Below are 24140 nucleotides of genomic sequence, written 5' to 3' on the forward strand. Positions count from 1 at the left end.
AACCTAATAATTTAAAACCCGCTATTAAAAAATTATTAAGTGGGTTTAAGCATAATTACAAGTAATTAAAAACTGTAATTATTTTAGTTTTAAAATGAGAAAATTCAACTAGAAAATGGAATTACTTACATGAAAATTTATAGAATATTCAGAGATCCATTAGATATCTGTGTATTTTGTTCACTCTGCACAGAATTTAGCACAGGGAACTTTTGTCAGGTTCAATGAAATCTGGACTTAGATATTTTCCTGTAGCATGAATTAAATGAATTAAATTCAAAATTACCCTGCGAAGCGCTTGCCTACTACCCCATGAAAATAAAATCCAGTATTTTCCAATTACAGAAATCAGTTGTTTCATTAAACTAAAAAATATTTTTTACTGTTCCTTTCAATAGTTTGCTTGCTGTGCAGCCAGGAGTTGTAATCTGGAAGGAGAGTATTTTTAGCATAAAGCACATCTCTTGGAAAATTAGCCAAAAATAGGACCTACAAGCCTTTCAGATTTACACTGCCCAGGTTCAGCAGAGATTTAGATTTCAGCAACTTCATTCCCCAGATTTGTCTAGCAATAGGTAGGATGTTCCCCATAGTCGTGTTTCTGGGCTGCCATGGCTCTGTGCCTGAAGCACGACCTGGGATCCCACTGCTGTTCTGCTGTCAGGTGAGCCCTTTGCTTGTGTCAAGAAGAAGGTAAAGAAAACTCCCTAATTCAGTTAAAGAGAGAGAAAAGACCTACAAAGCAATAAAGGAGGAAGAAAAAAATTAGAAAACAAACATTGCCTCTAGTGACATAAGAAGCAGCAAGACAAAAACAGTCAGCAGAGGTCCTGTTCAAAAAAAGTACTTGGTATGGGGATCACATTTGGCTAAATACACAGACATGAGGGACCAAGGAAGAAAATGGGAATGCAGAAGGTAAAGGTACATGGAAAAAAAAAAAGTGATTGGATGGCTGAATGATTCAAGAAGGAAGACAAAATTAGGAACCTCTGGGTAAAGCCAAGGCAGGTGAGGATCTAAGAAGCAAAGGAAAGAGTCCAGAAGTATGGCGTTAGAAGGTGGCAGAGAAGGCAACTGGACTGAACCAATGAATTTAAGATTGTTGAGAAAAATAAGACTCACATGAGAACTTAAGCCAAAGAACATCTGAAAGTAAGCTAACACTCTGGAGGATGCTATGCTTTGAAAAAAATCAGTATAAGACTGCTTGGTACAGCTCTGCTCTCCCAGACCTTCGAACAGAGACCACAGTTCTTCAGCAACATGTTCTGGTCTTGTCTACAAATATCTGCAAAACTCACTGCTTTGGGAAGATAACACCCTATCACCACTGCCAGTTGCTAACTTTACTGAAGGTGCCGAGGACAACGTTGAGTACTTAAATTTCTAGCTCTGATGAAGATAGATGTCAAGATTTTACCATATTGTCATAGTTATGTTTAATTTATTGTGGTAAAACACTGGAGAATTATACACAGAAAACTACAGTAAAAGAACAACATTGCAATCTGGCCTTCTAAACTGTCAGAATCTGTGCAGATGTCAGCTGGATATATGAAGTTTTTATTAACGTTCTTTTAAACGTAGTCTACTAGGTGTAAATGAATATAAAGCAAATTCACATACTGTATTACTGCAGCAGTCAACAAAAATCTATACAATCTTTTTTAAAACAACTCCTTTTACCTCGTATGTATGATTTGGGTGGAGTGGCACTACTATAAGTAAAGTGCTCCAATACAGATGTATCTCGGGAAAAACAGAGTAATACCTGTAGAAAAGACAGCATATAAAAATCAGCTGACTTACTGGATCAAGAAAGCAATGTCAAACAGATTTAAGGACCTGCCTTAATTAGCACCTATTAGATGCTATTGAAGAGAGCTAATAACGTTGAAAGCTCTTGACCAACTAAATTTACGTTCCTGTTCAAATTTCCAGGCTCGCTTTGAACTTGCTATGATTTTACCTTCACATTCATTTGTTGTCAGTAAAATATCCACATTCTCCAACCCTCCTCTTTGTCTCTCAGCACAGGTTTATCCCCTTCTGTCACATCATTAGTGACTGCGCATGCAACTGGCTGCTTTCATGTCTATTACATATTTTTCTATTCAGTTACTATGACCTGGGGAAGTCCTAGTAAGTGAATAAGCAAACAAAACATTTACACTTTCACGTGTGCCGTTCCAGCAGACTGATCCTTACAATCGCTTTTGTTCCCAGGATCTTTACAGAATGCCTGCAAGATACTCAGTTCTATCAAAAAGCACAGATTATAATGTTCACCTCATATCCATAAGTTCTGAAATGCACATTGTATTTTGTAAAACTTATTTGTATTTTTTGTTTACACAAGTGAAAAATCCAGTATTCACAGCAATTGAGTATAAAATTAAATAGTAAAAGCATTCCTAGAAAAAAATTAACAATAAAGTCTCTCATCTTATATGCAGTTGTAAAAAATGTAATAATTAGCATTGTACTTTAAAATTTTCATGTTTTCATACACTAAAAGACTGCACTACCAAGAATGTACACAAGAGGGAAGAAGTAAGACAGAGTTCAACTTGCTGCTGACTTTTGCATAAAATCATAGAATGGTTTGGGTTGGAACAGACCTTTTAAAGGTCATCTAGTCCAACCCCCCTGCCATGGGCAGGGACACCTTCCACCAGACCAGGTTGCTCAAAGCCCCATTCAACCTGGCCTTGAACACTGCCAGGGATGGGACATCCACAGCCTCTCTGGACGACCTGTTCCAGTGCCTCACCACCCTCACAGTGAAGAACTTCTTCCTTACATCTAATCTAAATCTACCTCCTTTCAGTTTAAAGCCATTACCCCTTGTACTATTGCTACACGCCCTTGTAAAAAGTCCCTCTCCGGCTTTCTTGTAGGCCCCCTTTAGGTACTGGAAGGCTGCTATAAGGTGTCCCCAGAGCCTTCTCTTCTCCAGGCTGAACAACCCCAACTCTCTCAGCCTGTCCTCATAGGAGAGGTGCTCCAGCCCCCTGATATCTTTGTGGCCCTCCTCTGGACTCGCTCCAACAGGTCCATGTCCTTCTTATGTTGGGGGCCCCAGAGCTGAACGCATACCTTAAACCCTCTCTGCTCTTGCAGGTTTTAAGAGTTTGTTTGTTTAACTGTAACAAAAGTGGAAATATTCTAGATAGTGTTTCACTACATAATTTATTGTGAATAAAAATGAACGGATTTTTCCTTCAACTAATTATTGCAAACATTTTCCGGATATCAGCATTTGTCAAAAGGAAACATGCAAAACCAAAACACTGTGACATCTGAATATCATTGCTTTTTTTTTTCATTTTTTATGGAAAGCAGGTCATATTTTGAGACTTTTTCTTCTTTTGAACCTCAAAACTATTTCTCAGATACAAACATCTTTTAAAAAATAAATAGTTTCTTTATCTCAAACAGTTTAAGCTAAATATTATTTTTGCACAGTACACAATCATTTTCATAGCTGCCAAAATATAGCTGACAATAACAATAAACAGGCAAATGTAATTCTCTGTATATGTTAACTGAGGTGAAAGAAAAAGAAACTAATCTAAAAGGGACATAAATTATGTTCTCTCATAGGGGAAAGAATGTAACCTTAATTTGAGGCCCCCTTTTTTAGGAATACAGTGTCCAGTACCAGTATCTGGAAGTCTTTAAATTAAGACTATGCATCTTCATAAGAGATAGACTCTAGCTCAAACGTAAGTTATGACTACACCTAAAAACTGCTGGGTGAGGTTCTTTGCATGTATTCATTATGCAGGATGCAAGACTAAAGTATTCAAATTGAACCTGTGGCCTGAAATAATGAATTTACAAATTTATTAATTCATGTATTATTTTTCCTATTCACAAAAATGATAACACTAAAGAAAACAATGACACAGACCTCTTTTTAAGTACAGAAATGTTTGGCAAACTATTAGGTATTTATAATCAAAACTGAAAAGAAAACCACTGAATTCAAAGGACTGAGGAAAAAAAAAAACAAAGCCAAAGCTTTTATCAAAAAGAAATTACAATATTAAAAGTAACTGTATTCTATTTCAATAAAGAGGTAATAAAAACATGTAAACTTTGGGATAAAGAAAGCAAAGATATTAAAGGAAATAAATTACTTAATTTCACAGTGTTCTTCCTGAAAAGGGTTGCATGCTACTAAAGAGGTAACAATAATCCAAGCAAATACCCTCATTGTTATTTTATGCCCAAAGTTTCTGGTTTTGATGGATGCTTTATCTGTTAAGTAATACACAGACAAATGTCACACTGTGCTTAATGCCTTAGAAAACGTAGAGGCAGTAACTAGTCATGAAAAAAACCCACAAACTCAAATGCAAACATAGAAATAATTTATCTGGTTTAAACTAACATTTTCATTACCTATTTTATTCAGCCAATATTTAATTCCAGTTATCAAATGAAATCAATAAATAATATTCCATATCAGAGTGACTCATACTGCAGAATTTTTCCAGGGGCCATAGAACAAAATAACTTGGCAGCAATGCATTTGCAAATTAGGTTGGAAGAGAAAATTATCAAGGAAAATGAATAACTTTCTTCTAGAAAAGAGTCTGAGGAATACCACAAAGTACCAATCAAAACTAGAGCAACTAATAATTAGAAGTTTGAGATATTCTTTGCCTCAAAGCCTTGCAGTAAAAATAGCCACTTAATTTTTCAAAGATTTTTGGTGACTCTCCTTCAAATTACTAAGGATAGTTTAGTCCTTTCTGTGATTTTCATTCTGTAATCATTCTTTTAGTTCAACTGTGCTATATATTGAGAATGATGAACAAAATCTGTTTCTGATGGTCTTAAAACAAAGGATTATACTGTATACTAGTTCATACTCCTTCAGAGATTATAATCCTGTGTCCACTGGAACTGTCAGTTAATGACTAATTAAAATGCCTTAGTAGTCTATAGAATGAATGAAGCAGAAATAAGAACTTCACATCCCATGATGAAGATAAAATGTTACAATAATGAAGATCATCTTTGACCCTTAAATCAAGAAAAACTTCTACATGTAAGTATTTTAGTGAATAAGTGTCAATGTTTGAGTTGTCATTATGTAGTCACTTTTCAAGTTTTAATTCAGAAACAAATTCAGATACAGATCTTAATATTGTAAGTATTTTTAAGTAAAAAAGGCTGTAATTTCATGAGGTTATAATTTTAAGTATTAATGTTTAAATGCTTATTATGCTAAAATATTATATGTAGACATGATTGAATAGTATGCTTAAATAGTAACGCATATTTTTGTATCTATATGGACTAAGCAGCATTAAGGACAGTTTCTTGCTTAGTTAAATTATTAGCAGTTTGACATATTGCCATCAAAGAAGAAATCATTTAGTTTCACATAGCTCTAAAACAAAAAATTAAGCAAGTCTAACCTAACAGATGTGACTAATGAAATCGAAAGCACTGTGGAAATGGTAAGTTTGCTGCATGACATTTATATTGACACTGCAATCAGCTACATATTAGGAAATTCATAAATGTAATCTCCTTCTATTTCAGGCCATTTGACAGGCAGCAATGAGGATAATTCTTTGTAAATTAGCTGGGTTCCCCATTGCTAGAAGCAGCTTTGGAATGGGAGCAATCCTAAAAGTAACCATACATATCACTACCTTATGCAGAATCAATGTCTTCATTTTAAAAATATGTCAAGACAATATCTTTTATGCTTACTGCAGTAGGTCACTGTAAAGCAGTATTTTTTTTTTTTTTTTTAAACTGGAACCCTGAATATACTTCTCAAGTCTTAATTCCTCTGTATGCCACAGCTATTAATAATTTTATTATTGCAAACCTGGAAAGGGGAAGAATATGGCTGACTCCGTATTTTCGGGCTTACTGCATTGGAAAGACATTGTGTAGGGTGCTTCAGAGTAGGAGTTTTAGAAGCCTATCCTGCTTAATCTGTTTAAGTGTACAAGATTGTTATTCAGAAGGGAAAGTACATGTAATGCAGCAAACAGATGCATCTGTCTAGGGCCCCACTGTACTCTGCCTACACATGAAACACAAAGGCAGTCCTTACTCCAAACATGATATAATCCCACAGGAGTATACCTTCTAGCTTTTCTAAGAAAAAATTAGTTACATACCTGATATAAATAATCCTCAAATACAAAATAGTAGTCATCGTTGCTTGCTGTCAGCTTTACATCCTGTAATAAAAAAATACAGCAGTCTGAAGCCAAAAGATCTTTTCAGACTCCCATAGAAGCTAAACTTGACACAGCGGTAGAAGACACTGTTTCACCATTGAATCACAAAAGAGCTCTAGTTAGGCATATACTCCATATTTTAAAAATAAATAATGCTATATTAACATGATGATTAAAGTATTCCAACCTGAAACCTGAAACGGAAGCGGTCGGATCCCAGTGCTTTCTTCCTCACAAAACCAGTTATTCCTTCAAATGAAGTTACTGCTTCTTTATGACTTAACACCTCAACTCAAACCAATGTCTTACAAAAGAGCCAACACAGGCACAAGGAGAGAGTTTACAATAATAAATTCACACTAATTATTCTTATACTCCTTAAAACCAAACCATCTAACATTTTCTCTGTTAAAAAAACCAAGATACTGGTGTGATGAGTATATAAATCACTTAATCACTGTTTAGTGAATTACTTACTTTGTAAATCAGGCTGTCCACTAAAAGGTCATGCTGAATCACATTTGACTTAAGCTGTTCATAATACAAGATATCCTAAAATAAAAAATATTATCATCATCAGTCTGAGACAAAACTTTAATTTGTAAACTAACAAAGCCAATTTTTAACAATAAAAAAAAATTATAAGCATGTATTCAGCTGAAAAACCCACTGCACAATTTATGAAGCATTCTATCACAGTTTATTCTAGTTCAAGCCTTAAGAAATGAGGCAGATAGCTGAGACATTATAAAATGTGCTCCCCTTTAGATAATTAATAAAATGTGAACGAAGGACCTAGTTCAAACCAAGGATCTGTATCTTCCAACCTTTGGGTCTCTCTATACCCAAAACCTTTTCAATGCTCAAAATCATTACACTTTTTTTCTGTTACCCCCTATTTTCATGCACCTCTCCACCAGTAGATTTCATCGTATCTTCTACCATTACTGCGTTGCTGCAAATTTTTGATATTAATCTAATATGAATCTCTAAATAGTTTAAACTTGTGAAAAGATGAAATGATAAATATATAAAAATATCTTCTGAAGAATACAAAGAACTCAGAGCTTTTTAAAAATTCCAAGTACTTCCTGAATGTCTACAGAACATACACAGGGGTGAAACGATGGGGAAAAAACAGATTAAACACTTCTCTGCTTATTCTGTCCCTTTCTTCTTAGAGCTTGCAGAGGAAAAAAAAGAATTAAATATCTCACTATCATCATGTAATTCCTAAATCCCTAAATACCTCTCTGCCATTATGCCTACAATTGAATACCAGTTTCAGATTGAGTAACACAGTTTCAGATGAATTTGGAGTAATTCATAAACTAAATCAGCAGTCCCAAAGCTCCTTCCCACTTCACAAAACTATTTTGATTTCAATATGTCTCTATGGACACCACACAAATACTTGTATATTTCAAGCTTTACATAATATTTACTGCTGATTTCCTTGCAAAAAAAGGGTAAGTCTGAAGTAAGGATTTAAAGAACAATGGGAAGTAAGATGAGATTTTGAGAGGGAGAGAATGGAAAAAAATAAAGAGAAAGCTAGGGAACATTGTAACTGTTCTTTGTATTAATCCAAAACTGAGATGCGGTGAATAGTATACACTTAGAAACTATCAGAATTAATATATTATTAAACTGTTAAGTTGAAATGAGGACAAAAGCTGTATTTATTAAGTACTGATAACTACCACAGGGAATATATTTACATTTTTCTTTCTGAGAAATAAAAAGGGGAAGTATAAATACTACACTATTTCTTTAGGAAGGATCAGACATAAATATTTACTAAATGCAAATTATTTGCAGTATGAATGTAGCATTCTGTTGTTAGAAGCTACAGAGAACTACTCTAATATTCAAGTCACAATTTTAAAGCATCAGTACTGTAGTCTAATTAAGTGTAACGCTGCCAAATTAATAATGTCTAAAGTTTTTTTTGCCATCTCAAATGGTTGTATATATTAGAACAGAAGGAGCTAATAAAAAAATCCAGAACCAAAACTTCATTTTCATGCTAAGCAGACTGCATGATTAACTGTTTCTGGTGTACATGCAAGTACTCCTGCTTAAGAAATGGTACAATGAAACTCATGACTACAAGGGTACTAGATAATGCAGCTACTAATCTATCGTAACTTGAGAAAGAGATTCTAATAACCTCATGGTTTCCTGTTATCATTTCCTAGTTCTTAGTTCTCTAGAACTGCCTTGAACAATTGCTAAAGGCTGGTTGGAAGTGGGAAATGAAAGTGGTATGAAGGAAGAGAGTAAACTTTTGCTACACACATATAGATCACACTTTAAATTTATATGCAGAAACAAGTTTTCTTCTTAAAATACTTTCACCTGAGGTCACACAGTGGCTCCAAGCCACAAGTTAACATTATCACTAACCCAGTGTTTTGTGCTAACCTTCTCCTTCCTGAATTAGAAAGCCATTCAATTACGTTTTACGTTCGCTTACAAGAGTCTATAGATTTTCCTGTTATTATTAAAATTATTGTAAAACCACAACTAAAAAGTAATCACTGAAGTACATGGTCCATTCATCTTAACAGTCAGAATAACGTGGTATTAAGTTTAATTGCTGCTAATTTATTCACACTTAAAATAGACTTAGTGATTTGGTATGCAAAGAATGACTTTACTGAATGTATGAAGAACAGATTTCTGTACAAGAAAAAAAATTCATAAATGATGCTCTACTGTACTGACATCATGAGTTTAGAGTGCTGGTTTCAGTGCAGTTTTGTTTATGGCATCATACTGAACTATGATATGTTGTTAATTTCTTAAAATGTTTATCAGCTTCCTATTCTTAATTCAACTGCATTAACTGAAATGTAAAGAATCATGTTAATTGCAATTATGCATAAATTACAGTTTATGCCAATAGCCAGTGAACAGTACCCTCCACAGAAGAAAAACAGAAGACTGCTGAAAGAAATTTAAATTAAATAGGTTTAACCAGAACAGAGGATTTGCTATTTGTTAACACAGAATGACGCATGTATTTAAACCATTCTGTAACATTTCTGTTCGTTTTAGCAAAGCTAAAGTGTAGAAACTTTCCATTTCCCACCCTTCAGATTCTGTACTGATTTTAGAAAACAATCTACTTATTAGCATATAGGGCAAGTACTGTCTGAGTTAGAACAGAGACTTGAATTCCTTAGCCTTAACCAATAGGATGTACATTTTCTGAAACACATACCCTTCCCATTTTCCTCCTTAACTTGTTTCAATTGGGGTAAATATTTCAAGCAATTAAAAAGGTGGTAAGAATAAGCAACCTGATGTTTAGGGCACTGTCTTAAAAGAGAGAACAACTGGGCTCAGACTCTTCAGCAACTTGCAGAAACTGAATACAAGTTCTTTATAATTCAGTTGACTACTTTCTTCAATACGATTTTAAATGAAAAGGGTCAACAGTTCATCAACTTTTCTTTTTTCAGAAATAATAGTTTCTCCATTGCTCTCACAAAAACCCACTAGGACAACTTGGTCATTACTCAGAAAAAATCAAACACGGTTTGCTCTTGCTGTTATAATTTCAGCATGAACTAAAATTTCTAACACGATTCAAAACTCTACCCTGAAAAAACGAATAACAAATTTACATTGCAAATATTAGCAGAGTAAAACAATACTTTTACATTTATATTGTGAGAGTTCAATAATTTAGTAAAAAGACCAAAAGGTCAAGCTGTCCACCTGAACTAGAACTCATGAGAAAAAGTTTGGGAAACAAATCAGAAATTATTGAAAAGATACTTGCAAGGCAAAACCAATCATAACCATTCGAGGAATAAAGGCTTTAAATCATTGCTTGTCATTCATTTTCTCTTAAATTGTGACTGTTGTGATGCAAAATGAAGTCTGGGCTTGGGAATCACATCAATTTTTCAGCCACAACTTGTCTACAAGAGAATCTTGCCCATGCCTCTCAGTAAGACAAGAGGCTTGATTCATGCTGCATTAATAAATTTATTCTTTATAACTGAATCATAAACAAGATTGGTTACAGATTTACTTTCAAGCCACATGACTCTTGCTCAGTGATCAGTTTCTCACACAGTGAGGAATGTTTTTATGAGCTTCACTCAGGCTTCAAGAAAGATTCAAGTCTCATTTTACTATTTTATTGGCTGCATTTATTCCTCCAGATGAGACAACTAACTACTACCAAGGTTCAGGAATGTCCAAAAATGTGGTACAATTCTTAGCCTGAAATTTTCTTCAGTTATAAAATCAGAATCATACCATTTTCATCTGATTCAACCTTTCTTCTCTGTATGCCAAATCTTAACCTAACCTTGATTTGTAAACTTTTTCCTTTTTAAAAATGTGTTGCATTTTTATATAGACTATAGCTTTTCTCAAAATTATATATATTTTTTTATACTGCACCTCCAAACATCTTTCCAAGTTGAAAGAAAGTGCATTTCAGGATTGCAGTGCCCAGCCCTCCTGACCTTACAAAGCCACATACCAAAATTTCCACCCAAAAAAGTCACACCGTATCCACCTGAGAGCATAAGGAAAAGGGAGCTCTGAAAGTAGCTCACAGGCAAGAGAGAACAGTATCTTCCAGCAGTACCCAGCAAAGCTACTTTAAACAGAATCTGGTGATTCACCTTCTTTGAAATTAAGGTTTGGATTACTCAGCCACCTCTGTGCAGGCACAGTCCACCTGTGGCCTGTCACAAAATCCCTGGCACAGGGGAGCTGCACTCTCACTGCTGAACTGTCAGCAGCTCATGATTAAATTTTAGGTTACCCTCGTCATTTGATTGCACTATCTATACTTGCCTCTCAAATCTAATATAAGAAATGGGTGGGTGAAGCATAGAACCAGGAATATGAAGAAAGACTGACATTGAGGAGTCTCGAAAGGAGACACCAAGATTTGTGGGAATCGGATGAAACCTAAAGAATGGCAACAAGCATTAATTAGGTGAGCTGCAGATTTTGGAACACAAGTACCAGAAACACATACAAAACAAAAAACTAAACAGATTACATAAAGAGAAAATGGACAAAAGAGCTACAGAAAGTCCCTCCTGGCAAATCCTGGAAGAGGATCCAAAACTTATTCTCCTTTTACCAGACACCTGCGATATCTACTTGTAAAGTACATCCTTCTCTAGTCAAAGATGATGATAGTGTATTACTGCTACTGGCTTCTCTGCTGTTTGAATGGTGCAGTGGGTACCTTCAGCTACTGGTCCTAATCTAAATAACCCTACTGATAAGGCATAGAGTTACCTCATGCTCCACTATGAACTTGTCACTTCACCTATTTATTAAGTTTTTAAACCTAGGAAACTACATTCAGTAAAAGCTGTAGTAAAGCAAAGCATTACTAATTTCTGCATGCTGGAATTTTCAGAATTGAGACTGATTTTCAACCCATTAACTTAAAAAATTAGAGGGAAAAAAAGCCTGTAAGTTAATGAACAATTTTTGTTTTTAAGCACTGCTTGAATAGCATGCAGTGAGTAAACAATAGGGTAACACACTGAACAGAAGTTAAAAAAAAATTAAACAGATTCTCAGTAAGTGTGTGCCATCCATTTTGTGCAATCAACAAGGCAGACATCCCACAGGAAAAACTGTAATTGTGTGATTCAAGATCATATGATAAAATATATATACATATATACACACAGCAAATCAGACTGTTTGCACAGACAATATTAACTGTGACACTGTTCAGCTTTTAAATGTTTGACTTTGCAACCTTAAAAATGCTCTTTTAACACAGTTTCTCTAAAATGTACCATTACAAATGAAAACTAACAAACAATTCATTGCCAGGAAATGTGTTTACACATTTCTAAATAATCCTGCATATAGACCTTACAGTTTATCATTTTTACAATTACAATGCTAGATTGCTAGTATAATCCCTTGCTTGGCTGTATATTAGCTTTATACAGAGGCTGAGCTTTACTGAATAAAATTTTCCAAACAACAATATTGGATGCTAACACACACAATGCTGCCCATACCAAACCCTCATAATGTTTTACATTAAAGAAAGGAAATTCATGGTCCTTATGAGTTATAGATTCATACAGCTATAAATGTAATAGTGTCTAAACTGAAAATCAGAAATATTACAGCAAGAAATTTCTGCAATCACACAATTCAACTTCAGCAGAGAAACTGTACACAAGAGGTAAAGAAGTGTTAGATAAATGAATAAAATCTATATGAAATACAGCAGATCATAAAACAGCTACATGTATCTGAAAAAGGCTTTACTATACTTTACAAAAAATAAAGCAGTACTTTCAGTATATGCAACAAGAACGTCTCAGGGTGTTAGCATTACCTAACAGTAAATTGAGTTAATACCCTCACAGCAGAGACTAACCTTTTGAGAATGTCTAAAAGACTCAGACTTCATGCATAGTATAAACACATATTAAAAACAACTGCAAACTAGACTTAACTTTTAAAGGCCCTAACGGTGTGGCTGACAAATATATTAATAGGCAGCCATAGCTTGTTCCTCTTAAAAAAAGGTAACTGTTGAAAATGGTCCATGTGAATTTCAGGAAATGGATTTTAATAAATCTATTTCCATAACAACTCATGCTTTACATGAATATAAAATGAAATATTTTATCATTTTTCTGATTATTATCTTGACTTTCAGTCATCAAAACAGAATGCCTGGCTTTTTTATTCAATTATTTCATTATCCACACTAAGATAAAAATGCTCTTAGAGCATGCAGCATTTAACAGAATATAAACAGATGCAAGGTAACCAACAACATTAATTTCACACCTCTAATATTCCTAAACTAAGTAATTCTAATACCAGACCAAATAACTTCAACTCCTTAGGTAAGCTGCCAATGAACAAGATTTAAATTTGTTTTTAGGGCAAGATCTTATGATTGTACTATGCAGTTACCAATAAATGCCCCAGTATTACAAGAAAATGGCTACATCCTCAAAGGACATGAGATACTGTAAAATTCTCAGATTTATGAGCAAATTTACACGTATGCATGTTATTTTTTATTGCAATAAAAGCCTTGCATCAAAGTATTCACAATTCTGTAAAGGTTTAAATAGGGATTTAACTTTTTATGGTATATTAGATATACTGACTATAGCATGGCTTCGGATACTGCAAAAGGTTTCATTGTTGAGGACTTGAGTCAAATATAAGGTACTATGAAAAACTGCTACTGTACAAGGGAGTATGGAAACAATCCACATCTTACTAGTTCCTCTTTATGTCTTTTTGATTGTACATATGTAGAGTATCTGCAATAATACAGAAAGCAATTTACAAGATATGTACATGCATATGATGACAGGTTCAAATAGCCACGAAAAAGGCATAGCACATCTTTTTATAAAACTTAGCAAAGGTAAGAGAGGTTCAGTCTTCTATCCAGGACTTTTTTCTTGTCCCCTTCTGAAAAAGTCAGCACCATACAGGAAAGCCTCAGGAGCTAGCCAGATCAATTGAATAGTTCGTTCTACAGTATTTTGCTCATATATCTGTTAAAAAATTAGGGAAGACCCTGAAAGACTTCACCACAGCACAGAGTTTTTTACAGGTATTTTTATATTTCTCATAAAATGTTTATCAATTTCTGTGACAACTCAGCAGAACATTTCTATTTTCGAAAAAGATCACTAGAAAATACATGCTTGCACATTTGTGTTTTCACCTAGTCTTCATATTTTACTCTCACTTTGCTCCTTACCTCTGGCTGATTAGAAATATTGAGAATGAGGGCCCACAAATCAGCTCGGAGTGCTGTTGGACAACCCTGACGAACATACTGTTGAGCTGCAGCACTATCTTGCTCTGCTAAAACTGTAAGAAACAAAGCAGGTAATGAATTGATGTAGTTTACAACTTCCAAAGTTTATCAAATTATCAAATGCTTTAATTTTTAACTTTACAAACTGGTTTACCATGCTGTAAGCATTAGCTAATGGGAAAATATCTAAAAGGTCTGGTTTCCACAATGCAATTTTGAAGTAGTTCCCTGGGAAACAAGGCAATTGATACTAATAAGCAAGGCTGTCGCAGAACAGCACTTAGTATGTAACCTCTTAGTATGTACCTGTGACTGTTATCAAGGCTAGTTGCAGTAGGAGGCTGGCATCAAGCAGAACAAGCAGCTGTATACAGTCACAAAATACTCCTGTTTAACTATGAGTGGTATCTCAGTTCAAATAGGAGATTGCCACTCATTCCGTTTTTATGTGTCTCCCCTATTTTTATGTTAACTATACGAATATGTTCACAGATAACTGTGGGGCAAGAATTTTCCATCTTGGAGCGTACTGTCATGTTCCTTCATTATTGGTAAACGTACTCTGGAGAATAAAGACTTTCTTTCTCAAAAGATTTTGTTTTTCCTTCAGACTGACATAAAACAAATACTCTACTGTTGACAGGTTTGCTTAGATGTGTCACTGTTGTGAAGCTTTAGGCTACTCTGTCACAAGGGCCTCATCCTGAATACAGTACTGTACATACCTTAGAGCAGATTATCTCATTCCTTACTTAAACCTATAAGCTTGAAAGACATGCATCTTTAGCTATCCTAATCTGGTAGAAGTGTTGTTTCCCATTGAGGTTATGTGATTAATTGTACCCTCATACCTAAAATGTTTTTCACAACACAGAGAGAGCTGGGAGAATATTTCTGTGAGATTATCTAGGCATTAGATTGGTGTTGTACTGGTAGTCAGAAGTTTCCAAATCTGCATCCTCTGATTTTTCTGAAGTCTCTCAGAAATAACTTGCTTTTCTAAATTTCACTAAATTCAATATTCAGAATATCTGCCCTGACATGACTTAGAAGGATGAGGTTTGGAATTATAAATCTATTTAATTGATTCCTCTCTCCTTCCCTCTCTTCTTAAATACTGAATAAACCAGTCTGCCAATTTTCTGTTTAGCCTGCAGAGCTGTAACACAGATGGTGTGTGATCCTTTTTTCCTAAACAAGGAGGGCAAAAAGAAAAAGCATTCCTACATTCCTCACAAAACTTTGGAAAAGACTGTGATTCATCTCGTTGTCCATGAGTGTTCACCTTACTGTTTCTTACTGAGACACAAAATATTAAAAAGTAGCTTTGCTATATACAGGTTTTTACTAAATCCAATAAAGGAAATTCCTCAGACTTGGCAATACATCTAATATAAAAGCAAAATCAATACATCAGTGGCAACCAAAGTCATAACCAACACCCCATAGAGCAGGCAGTAAGATTCCTACCGCATGAACTGAGATTTCGGTTTATGGTTGAGACTCTTAACTTACATTTTTACAAAATTCTGTGTCTTCACATATAGGAAAAGCTAAGACAATCTCTGTAATAGAGGCTGCTCTACACAGACAAGAGATGAGGAGTAAGAATTACATTGCAGAGTTGAATGACTGGCTCAGGAACTCCGGATGGGGAATTTATTTGGAAGAACAGGAAAAGAACACAAAGATGGATAGTACCCTAATGAGTTGCTCTTGGATCGGAAAACAGACGATGAGGGATAGAAAGAGGACCACAAAAGGAAAAGTAAAAAAGAAAGGTCACCGTTTTGCTACTGCAACAAAAAAAAGGGGATGGAGGACTTTCAGGATGGTATCCATTCTATTTTTTTCTTCAATGGTGATAATGTTTAGGAGGAATCACAAGAGACAGTAAGGAGCAGATATTGATGGATTTCAAACATTCCTTTTATGTTTCTTCTATGAGCAAACTTGAGCTAATGAATGATTGATTATTCCTTTTTATCTTTCCCTTTCTTTTGTAGGTTACTTCTTAACCTACAAAAAAACCCCGGAACTTCTTCAGAAAAAGCAGGATACACAGACAAATGATTGAATTTTCCATAGTGGCTAAGTACTGCAATATTTAGCAAGTTCTGCAATTGCAAATAACCATTAAAAAGACTCTGTTCTGACGCACAGGCGTAAATCCCATTACACTAATGAGAACTGTGTGTGCAGAGAAGGGAATCCAGAGTCTTTTGTTTAAAACGAAATTCAGTGGTGGCATAAGTTAAGTTATCACCAAAAAAGTTATGTCTCTATGCTTCCTATTTTATTTTAAATGAAATATATATGGAGCTATTTATCTGGTAGCTACTGGTAGACTGCAAATGCTTGCTTTTCTGTCTCTGTCTAAATTACAACGGTATTACTGACTGTCTCTGTCTAAATTACAATGGCATTACTGACAATGCTTTGTGTTAGTCTGTCTAAAATCTTAAAATTCTAAGAGGTACATCTAACTGAGATAGAAATTTACTAAATGCATTCCTAACTACTCACACTTTATCACAGATGAAAACAGATCCATACCTTTCTGTCCAACACGTACATGTTCATTTTCAAAGAACTCTAGAAAGTAAAGAAATAGAAAAGAATGTCAAATAAATAAATACATAAATAAATAAATAAGATACTCCAGATAGTAACGTATTTTATATTTTTACTACACACCATGACATTCAGCTGACTTTTACTGCTAATGTCACTAAAAATTAATCTGCATCAGCACCGATGTTCTTTTTCAAAAACTAAGACGAAATAATACTACAGAATTTTTTCTTGTCTGAAGGACACAAATACCGAAGTAGCACTATACTAAATGAACTTAGACTTTCAATTAGGTAAGTTTCCATTTTAAAAGAAAAATCACCTGGTCCTATAGTATTTTCCATTTTTATATGGGAAGACCATTTAAAAATCCTACTTCTACAGGAATAAAGGCACACATGGAAGAACAACAGAAATTATGCAGTATTTAAGCTACTGAATATTAATATATGGATTTTTTCTGTAATCTTTCCTCAAAGATAGTTATTTAAAAGATGTTTCTATAAATGCCTATCTGTTAGTTGCCTTAACATTTACTGATATTTTCTGTATTTTTGGAGACAGGCAATTTTGTTCTCTAGATCCTGAAGTGTTTAAACACACTGAAATTAACATATTTTCAACTTACGGTGATGATTTTAGATCTTCTCCAAATCTGACCCTTCATATTTGCAATGTTTTCTATTATTAGCTATATTTTACAAAGAAAATCACTACAATCATAGTTACAGAACAAATATTTATGGTTTATTATGGAAAAAATACACAAATTACTTGATAATTGCCAAGTATTCTACTCATTAGTGTTCTATTTAAATGACTGAAGCACAGCATTAGCTAACCAGGAGGCACTTGTGCTGAATCATCAATACCCAGCTGTCCTATATTTAAGCCTAGTTCACTGAAGTCTTCTTTCTGAAAAGAAACAAAACCATAAAACAGTAATTAACAATGTTTAATTCTCTAAATCACTAGAGATTTCTTCTGAAAGGCTTAGAGCAAATATTTTTCTAAACCAAACATAGTTCTTTTAAGTGTGTATATATATATGAAATATGAGCTCATGTTTTTAAAGAGAAGAATCTCACATCAATTCTTACTCTAGTTTTAGTTATAGGCCCCAATTCTCACATCAACTATGAGCTACACCTGGATGGAATAAAGTGGTGAATGAAAGACCAGGTTAAAGACACCTAATTCCCAGCTCTTTTCCAACTCAGGTGCAAGTTCTTCTACTAGCATAAAATCCTTAAGACCCTTATCAGTGAAGCATTAAGAAGAGTTCTCTTATTTTCCAGTTATAATACTGGTACCCAAGCATTTCCTTTCATGTACAATCTGACAATAAAGGGATTTAAAATTACTTTGAGAAGAAAATCAGAAGCTAATGGATTGTCAGGTTACTGATCTTGTACAGTGTCAAATAAAACTGTAGAATTAAGATAAACTACATATTTAAAGTTTCTTGTACAGAAAAAAAGAGTAAGTGAATAACATGTACACAAGTGTATTTTTGGCACAAATCAAACCTGTGTGGCATAAAATGAAAGCTTTCCTACTGGCAGATAATTTACTGTTTATGTTTCATTTTTCATTAAAAATGTCTTTTCAAAGAACTTTTTTATGCCCTGTGTTTTAACTACATATTTGGATTGATTTTTCACTTTCAAAAGGAGAAACTTACCATACTAATATTCTTCCTTATAGCTGAGAATCTTATTCATTAGCAAGGCAAAATAATTCTTACAGAAACCTCTTGTGAGAAAAAATATACTTACCAATTCTGGAATATCTTTAACTTTTAGAGGAACCTGAATTAGCCCCAGATGACTTCTGAAACTAGGCTGTTCTCCATTTTCATAATTTGGGTTTCGAAGATTCATCAGTACCTTAAAAATGACAGCTCTGTCATTCCTTGCACATATTTGGAAATTTACATTCAGCCCTCTTCTTAACATCATCAGTATTACAAACAGGACATTCAGCATAAAACCATTTCCTGCAACTATCATATATGTAGGCCCAAATTACCAAATTATATCTCAACATTTTCAAAATCAAAAAGGAGCAAAATTTTTAAGGAAGCAAACATATTCTACTTTGAAAAGTAAGCTCAAATTATGAAGTAAAAAAGCAGAAATAATTTTGATATATGGGAGGAAGTACTAGCTACCTAGTAAATTCTTGACTAAAATTCTCTTCCTCATCAAAGGTATTTGAACACCAAGAGTATATTTCTGATGGCTACAATATCCAGGATATTCTTCAGTAGTACTTTTTTCTGGAAGAATTTTTATCCATATTCTTACACTGGCAACCTTATGTAGCTTTCTATCAAAGTGCTACATAATTTGCTACTAAATAATTTCTTACTAAATAACAATACACCAAAATATCTTCTTCCATTTAAGAAAAAAAAAAATTACAGAATTGAAAACCTAAAGTAAGAATAAAATTTAAAGAACAAGGAATCATAACATCAAGGTAAGTAAGTATGATCTATGAAGGAATTTACAGTCTCTTACATACTGTTATTCCATGGGTATAGATTTTGATATTACAACATTGAGCTGGCAAGGATTCTTTCTCAGATAAGTTTCCAGCTCTTATGAAATTCTTCCACAACATCTTACCTCTACAATTCTCCATCTTGTAAGTATTCTAATACCATATAACCTCACTGTCAGACTTGTAAATTTAAAGATTAATGTAAGAAACTGCAAACTCTGGAAAGAACAGTGTAAAAGAAAAAGAGTGACCATGAGGGTCACTGGATAAGGCTAAAATGAAGATGGATTTGTTTACAGGTTAAATACACAACTTGGCTGCTAGTACAGTGATGGAAACAGAATAAATTAAAAATTTCCAATATTATTATCACTAACTGAACAAGAGGAGCTCTTTAGAAATGTAATAAAATGGATAGAAATTTTATTGTTGGATTCAGAAATGCATTCACAATTCATAACCATGAAACAATTTACACTTAAGTCAGAAATACTATAAATCTCCTGTATCACTACAAAAGACATTCCACTAAAGTTGCACTGAATCACATCAAAATATTAATACATTAATTCTGACTGAAAATTCAGTATTAGATTTCTAGGTTTTATTCTGTAAATTAGGAGGCCATCTTAACTCTATAATTCTACACTGTCATCATGCTCTAGATGATTTGTTTCCTGTGTAACTCACAGGATATACAGATACGGATTTTTTTAAATTTTATTTTCAATCATATTTTAATCAAAATCTCCTATTGTGTCACCATTAAGTTCACCATCATCAACAATGTTTACTCTCCATTGTCCGTGCCTATTCTAGGCATAGCTGGTAAAGCAAGTTCTGTTTTACTAAGATGTTCTGTGCTTGAAGCATATAAAATAATGAGTAATACTATCATTTCTGACTTTAAAGATTCCGTCACCATTTTCTTAATGGTTTGGTTTGATTACAGACAAAAGCCTCCAAATTCCAGAGAGTTCTGTTTAATGTCTGTTCTTTCACAGTCTTCATAGATGACCCACAATTTCAGCTGCATACAGGTCTACTATCTACCACCAAACAGTCTATCAGCTTCACATATTGTAATTTATCAGCTTAACGTATTGCAATTTAAAGATGTAAAATGATATATGAAATCAGTTGGAGAATTGCTCTCAGAGGAAAAAAGTTAGCTCCAAACTGTTCTTTGGAGAAAGAGAAGGTTATCACAAGTGCAATTTAAAACTGCAGTTAAAAAAAAGAGACAACAGCATTTTGTTTTGTAAACAAAACATGGAGTTGTAAAAAACATGCCAAATTTCATTTGCTATAAAAGACAAATTGTTTGCAACACATTTAATAATTATTTTTCCCTTCACATAAAAGACTATAATGGATGCAAGACAATGGCTGAGTCAAAATTTCATAAATGCTTACCTCAAGAAAATCTTTAGGTGCATAAACAGGCCGGAAGAGACTTAGGTCTGAAATAAGATTTCAATGATGCTATGTTAAAACCAAGAGATGAAAAAAACATGCAATTTTCCCATACCTGTAACACAATCTAGCAAAATAACATATTAAAGCAAAGATTAAAATAACATTATCACAGATATCATGACTACAACCACCACATATTCTCCAAGATTATGCTACTGTTAGTGCCTTAGTTTTGTAAACCCCAAGTAGGTGAACAGGAAGTTTTTACTAATTCCATGTAAGTCTTTAGATTGAACCATTCTTAGACATGGGAGAGATATGATACTCAAAAGAGGTTGGGTTTCTTTTTTTAACAGCATACATTGTTGAATTAAATGTACTGCTGTCAAATAAAAAATAGGGAATAGTCATAACAATGCATGAAAAGTATTTGCCATCACAGAGGTGATACTGCGATACGAACTAGTACCTTTGCAAAACCATTTCTTTTAAGGAACTAGGATAAGAACTAACAAGGTAGTTAGCTTGCTCTCCCAAAGGATAATATGACTGACTATTCTGTGCAAGTGTTATTTTTGCCTTTTGTTAATAAAATGTCTGAACGTAATTATCCATAGTTCTGAACATTTTCTTTCTATTAGCCTGAGCTTACACTAAGAGGAGCTATGCCCTAGTTGTATAAATCTCTAAAGCACTGGAATGAGGAGTATTACACCTTAACCTCTCGCTGATGACTCAAAGTTAGTACAATAATTTGAAATAAAATAACAATGAAATGAATATTTATTTATGCATAATGACACATTACCAATGAGAAAAAAGATTGAAATCAGTTTACCTTGAAGTGATTACACTAATCTTTGACTGACAAATAAGATGTACATGCTATTTTGCTATGTACAAAAATTTATTGCACATAAATTTAGTTGACCTTACCTGGCTCATCAGTTCCCATTTCATTCCATTTATTAAGCAGTTCTTTCTGTTCACTTACAGGCCTCTGAAAGGCACAAGAAAGTAACTCTTCTTTTTTTAACAGAATAAGTAAAAACATGTCTGTTTCAAATACATAAATTAATGTAACACTTTAAAAAAATAGATTGCACTAGCAACACAAACTTATTTTGCTTACAAATTATCCCCAGCCTGAAGGTATATTCTACTGTAGAAAGTCCAAGTTCCAGTTCAAGGAAAAAAGAAGCCCATTAAATAGTTTCATGTGTTTACTAATGAATTTTAGGCTATTTAGTAGTCAGCTTCATATTACTGAAGATTTACTGCTAATTCCATAGAGCTGTTGGACTTTGTCATCAAATTCATGTCCCCGGGACAGTCATGAAAAGCAAACACAGCTGCATCCTTTATCTCAAATGATGAACCATAGAGGTTCTGCTACCCATCATAGATATACAACAGGAGAAAGATAAAGAACAAAACATTCTAACATTATTCCCCAGTTCCATGATCTTTAAAATTAAAGCTCTAAATTAATAAAAAGCAAACCAAAACAGAGCAGAATGAATGACAAACAAAATTAGCAATGTACCAGTATCTCTCTCTCCTAAAGTACCAGTTCAACTATAGCTTCCTCCAGCACACAAAGTGTATCTATATCACGTACAGGCTATGCAGCTGGAAGTTACACAGCTGAGTCTGCACACAAAAATGCTCTATTAAGAGCAATGAACACAGCAATTAGCTTTGCAACATGCTGCTCCCTCAAGAGGATAATTACTGTAACAGCAAAGAGGAAGATCTACCTATAGACTTCATCTTCTCCCAAGTTGAGCTGATGCATACGTTGCCACTATCCCTGAAAATTATTCTGTATTAAAATTATTTGGATACCGGCGTTGCAGCTCTTGATAACCACATGTAAAATGAACATTACATTACAAGTGCGCAAGATGAGGCTTACTTTCCAAAAAATGTCAGTTTGGCAACGGAATGTTAATAATACATTACCTTCTGTGCTAGTGGGATACTGAGTTCTGTGCACATGCTGTTTAGACTTTTCAGAATTCGCTTCTCCCAGCTTCCCTAAAACACACATTTAAAAAATTAAATTATACGGAATTTCTTTTTCCTCTAATTGCATCTATCGTGAAATAACAAGCAGCTTTTTAAAGTCATATATAAGAAAGGATAGCAAGAGTCACTGACTGACATCTGCAAAAATGTCAAGGGAATATTTACATGCTTGTTTAAATGGAAACAACAGAGCAAACAGATTTAATCATTTACATCACAATAAAGAACCAGAAAAATGAGTTGTTCATATTTCAGATCTCCAAAAATCATGTACTTCACAATTTGTGATTTTTGACATATGCCTAATGATCAAGCTTCCTCTTATATCAACACTTAACAGATTTTTCAAACGCATATAAGCAGGGCAATCAACTGTGTACAACGAATGCCTTCTCCACTTTGTGACCTGAAGAGAATGTACACCACAAAAGGTACCTTAGATGTTTCCAGAAGTTAAAAAAGTTAGAAATTTGGTATTCTGTAATGCTCAAAAAAATAGTTCTTCTAAAATAATGCTCAGGAAACTGTTCTCTAATCAAAGAGAATAGAAGTAGACAATACCTCAGTAGCAAGTGGACAGCTTAAAGAGCAATCAGATTCTTCCAACTATTGCAATAGACTTCAAACTTACCATATGGTGCCTAATCCGCAGATAATTCAGAGGAAGTTAATGCCAACTAGTATTGACTTCCTTGTCAACTGACTGAGGATTTTGCTTCCGTGATTACAGCAGCACTGGTGGGTTTTATATTTAATTTAGTTTTCTGTGGATAATGAGTCAGACCTCGATCAAATGAATGCAAAGACTCCTCTTAATGTCATTTAGCTCTATTTATTATTTGTAATTTGCTCTAGACACAAATTCTACAACAGTTAGTTGCTGTCTAACCACATGTTCCTCAAACTTAAAAGTTCTGTCCAAAAGAGGCTGCAGTTTATTAGACAGGAAGCAAATGAAGGGAAGGGCAGATGTTCAAATGTTCTGTTAAAAAAATAAAAATTATATCTTGCCTATAATTGTTTCATTTTAGCTTCCATTTACAAGATCCTCTCATGACTTTTCCCATCAAACAAAATAGCTATCTTTCACCAAAAATTTCTTCTCACAATCAAGTCATCGCTCTACCTTCTCTTGCATAAACAAAACAGATCTGATATTTGACTGTAAGGAATGTTTTCCAAAATGCAGTATTTTTTATAATATTCTGTATAATATTTTTATGTAACTGTATTATCATATTCAAATGCCTTCCAAATGCTGCAGTTACACAACACTATGCCACAAACTGGCTATTCTCTCGCAGAGGGCTGGTGTAGGGCATTTACAGTACCCTATTTTGCTGAGAAGTGTGGTTTTGTTGCTGGAAGAAATGAGAAGTGAGAGAGCACAAAGACTACTAAGCCATATAGGATAATTAGGAAAGTGGAAACAAAGAAAGAATACAGAGGTGTTAGTAGCAGTTTAAAAACCAAAGTGAAATCATCAAGATCAAAATTAAGGGCAAGGTGGGGGGGGGTAAGCACGGATATGGTCCAAGACATAAAAGCTACAAAAGAAGCACAGGGGAGGAAGA

At 34.0% G+C, this 24140-nt stretch overlaps 1 protein-coding gene across 1 annotated transcript in view; it reads right to left on the minus strand.

The window, feature by feature from the left end:
- TBC1D19 (TBC1 domain family member 19) overlaps nucleotides 1-24140 on the minus strand; it is a 52623-nt gene that overhangs the window by 9114 nt on the left and 19369 nt on the right. Inside the window, exons 5-14 of the mRNA XM_052780297.1 lie at nucleotides 22501-22575; nucleotides 21472-21535; nucleotides 20533-20579; nucleotides 18387-18497; nucleotides 17451-17523; nucleotides 16591-16629; nucleotides 13975-14087; nucleotides 6699-6773; nucleotides 6159-6221; nucleotides 1690-1774 (exon numbers count right to left, since the gene is read on the minus strand). Of these exons, the coding sequence (XP_052636257.1) occupies nucleotides 1690-1774; nucleotides 6159-6221; nucleotides 6699-6773; nucleotides 13975-14087; nucleotides 16591-16629; nucleotides 17451-17523; nucleotides 18387-18497; nucleotides 20533-20579; nucleotides 21472-21535; nucleotides 22501-22575 (745 nt within the window). The remainder of the gene's footprint in view (nucleotides 1-1689; nucleotides 1775-6158; nucleotides 6222-6698; nucleotides 6774-13974; nucleotides 14088-16590; nucleotides 16630-17450; nucleotides 17524-18386; nucleotides 18498-20532; nucleotides 20580-21471; nucleotides 21536-22500; nucleotides 22576-24140) is intronic.

Source organism: Harpia harpyja, chromosome 2 (genome assembly GCF_026419915.1).
Source record: "Harpia harpyja isolate bHarHar1 chromosome 2, bHarHar1 primary haplotype, whole genome shotgun sequence".
NCBI classification, from domain to species: Eukaryota; Metazoa; Chordata; class Aves; order Accipitriformes; family Accipitridae; genus Harpia; species Harpia harpyja.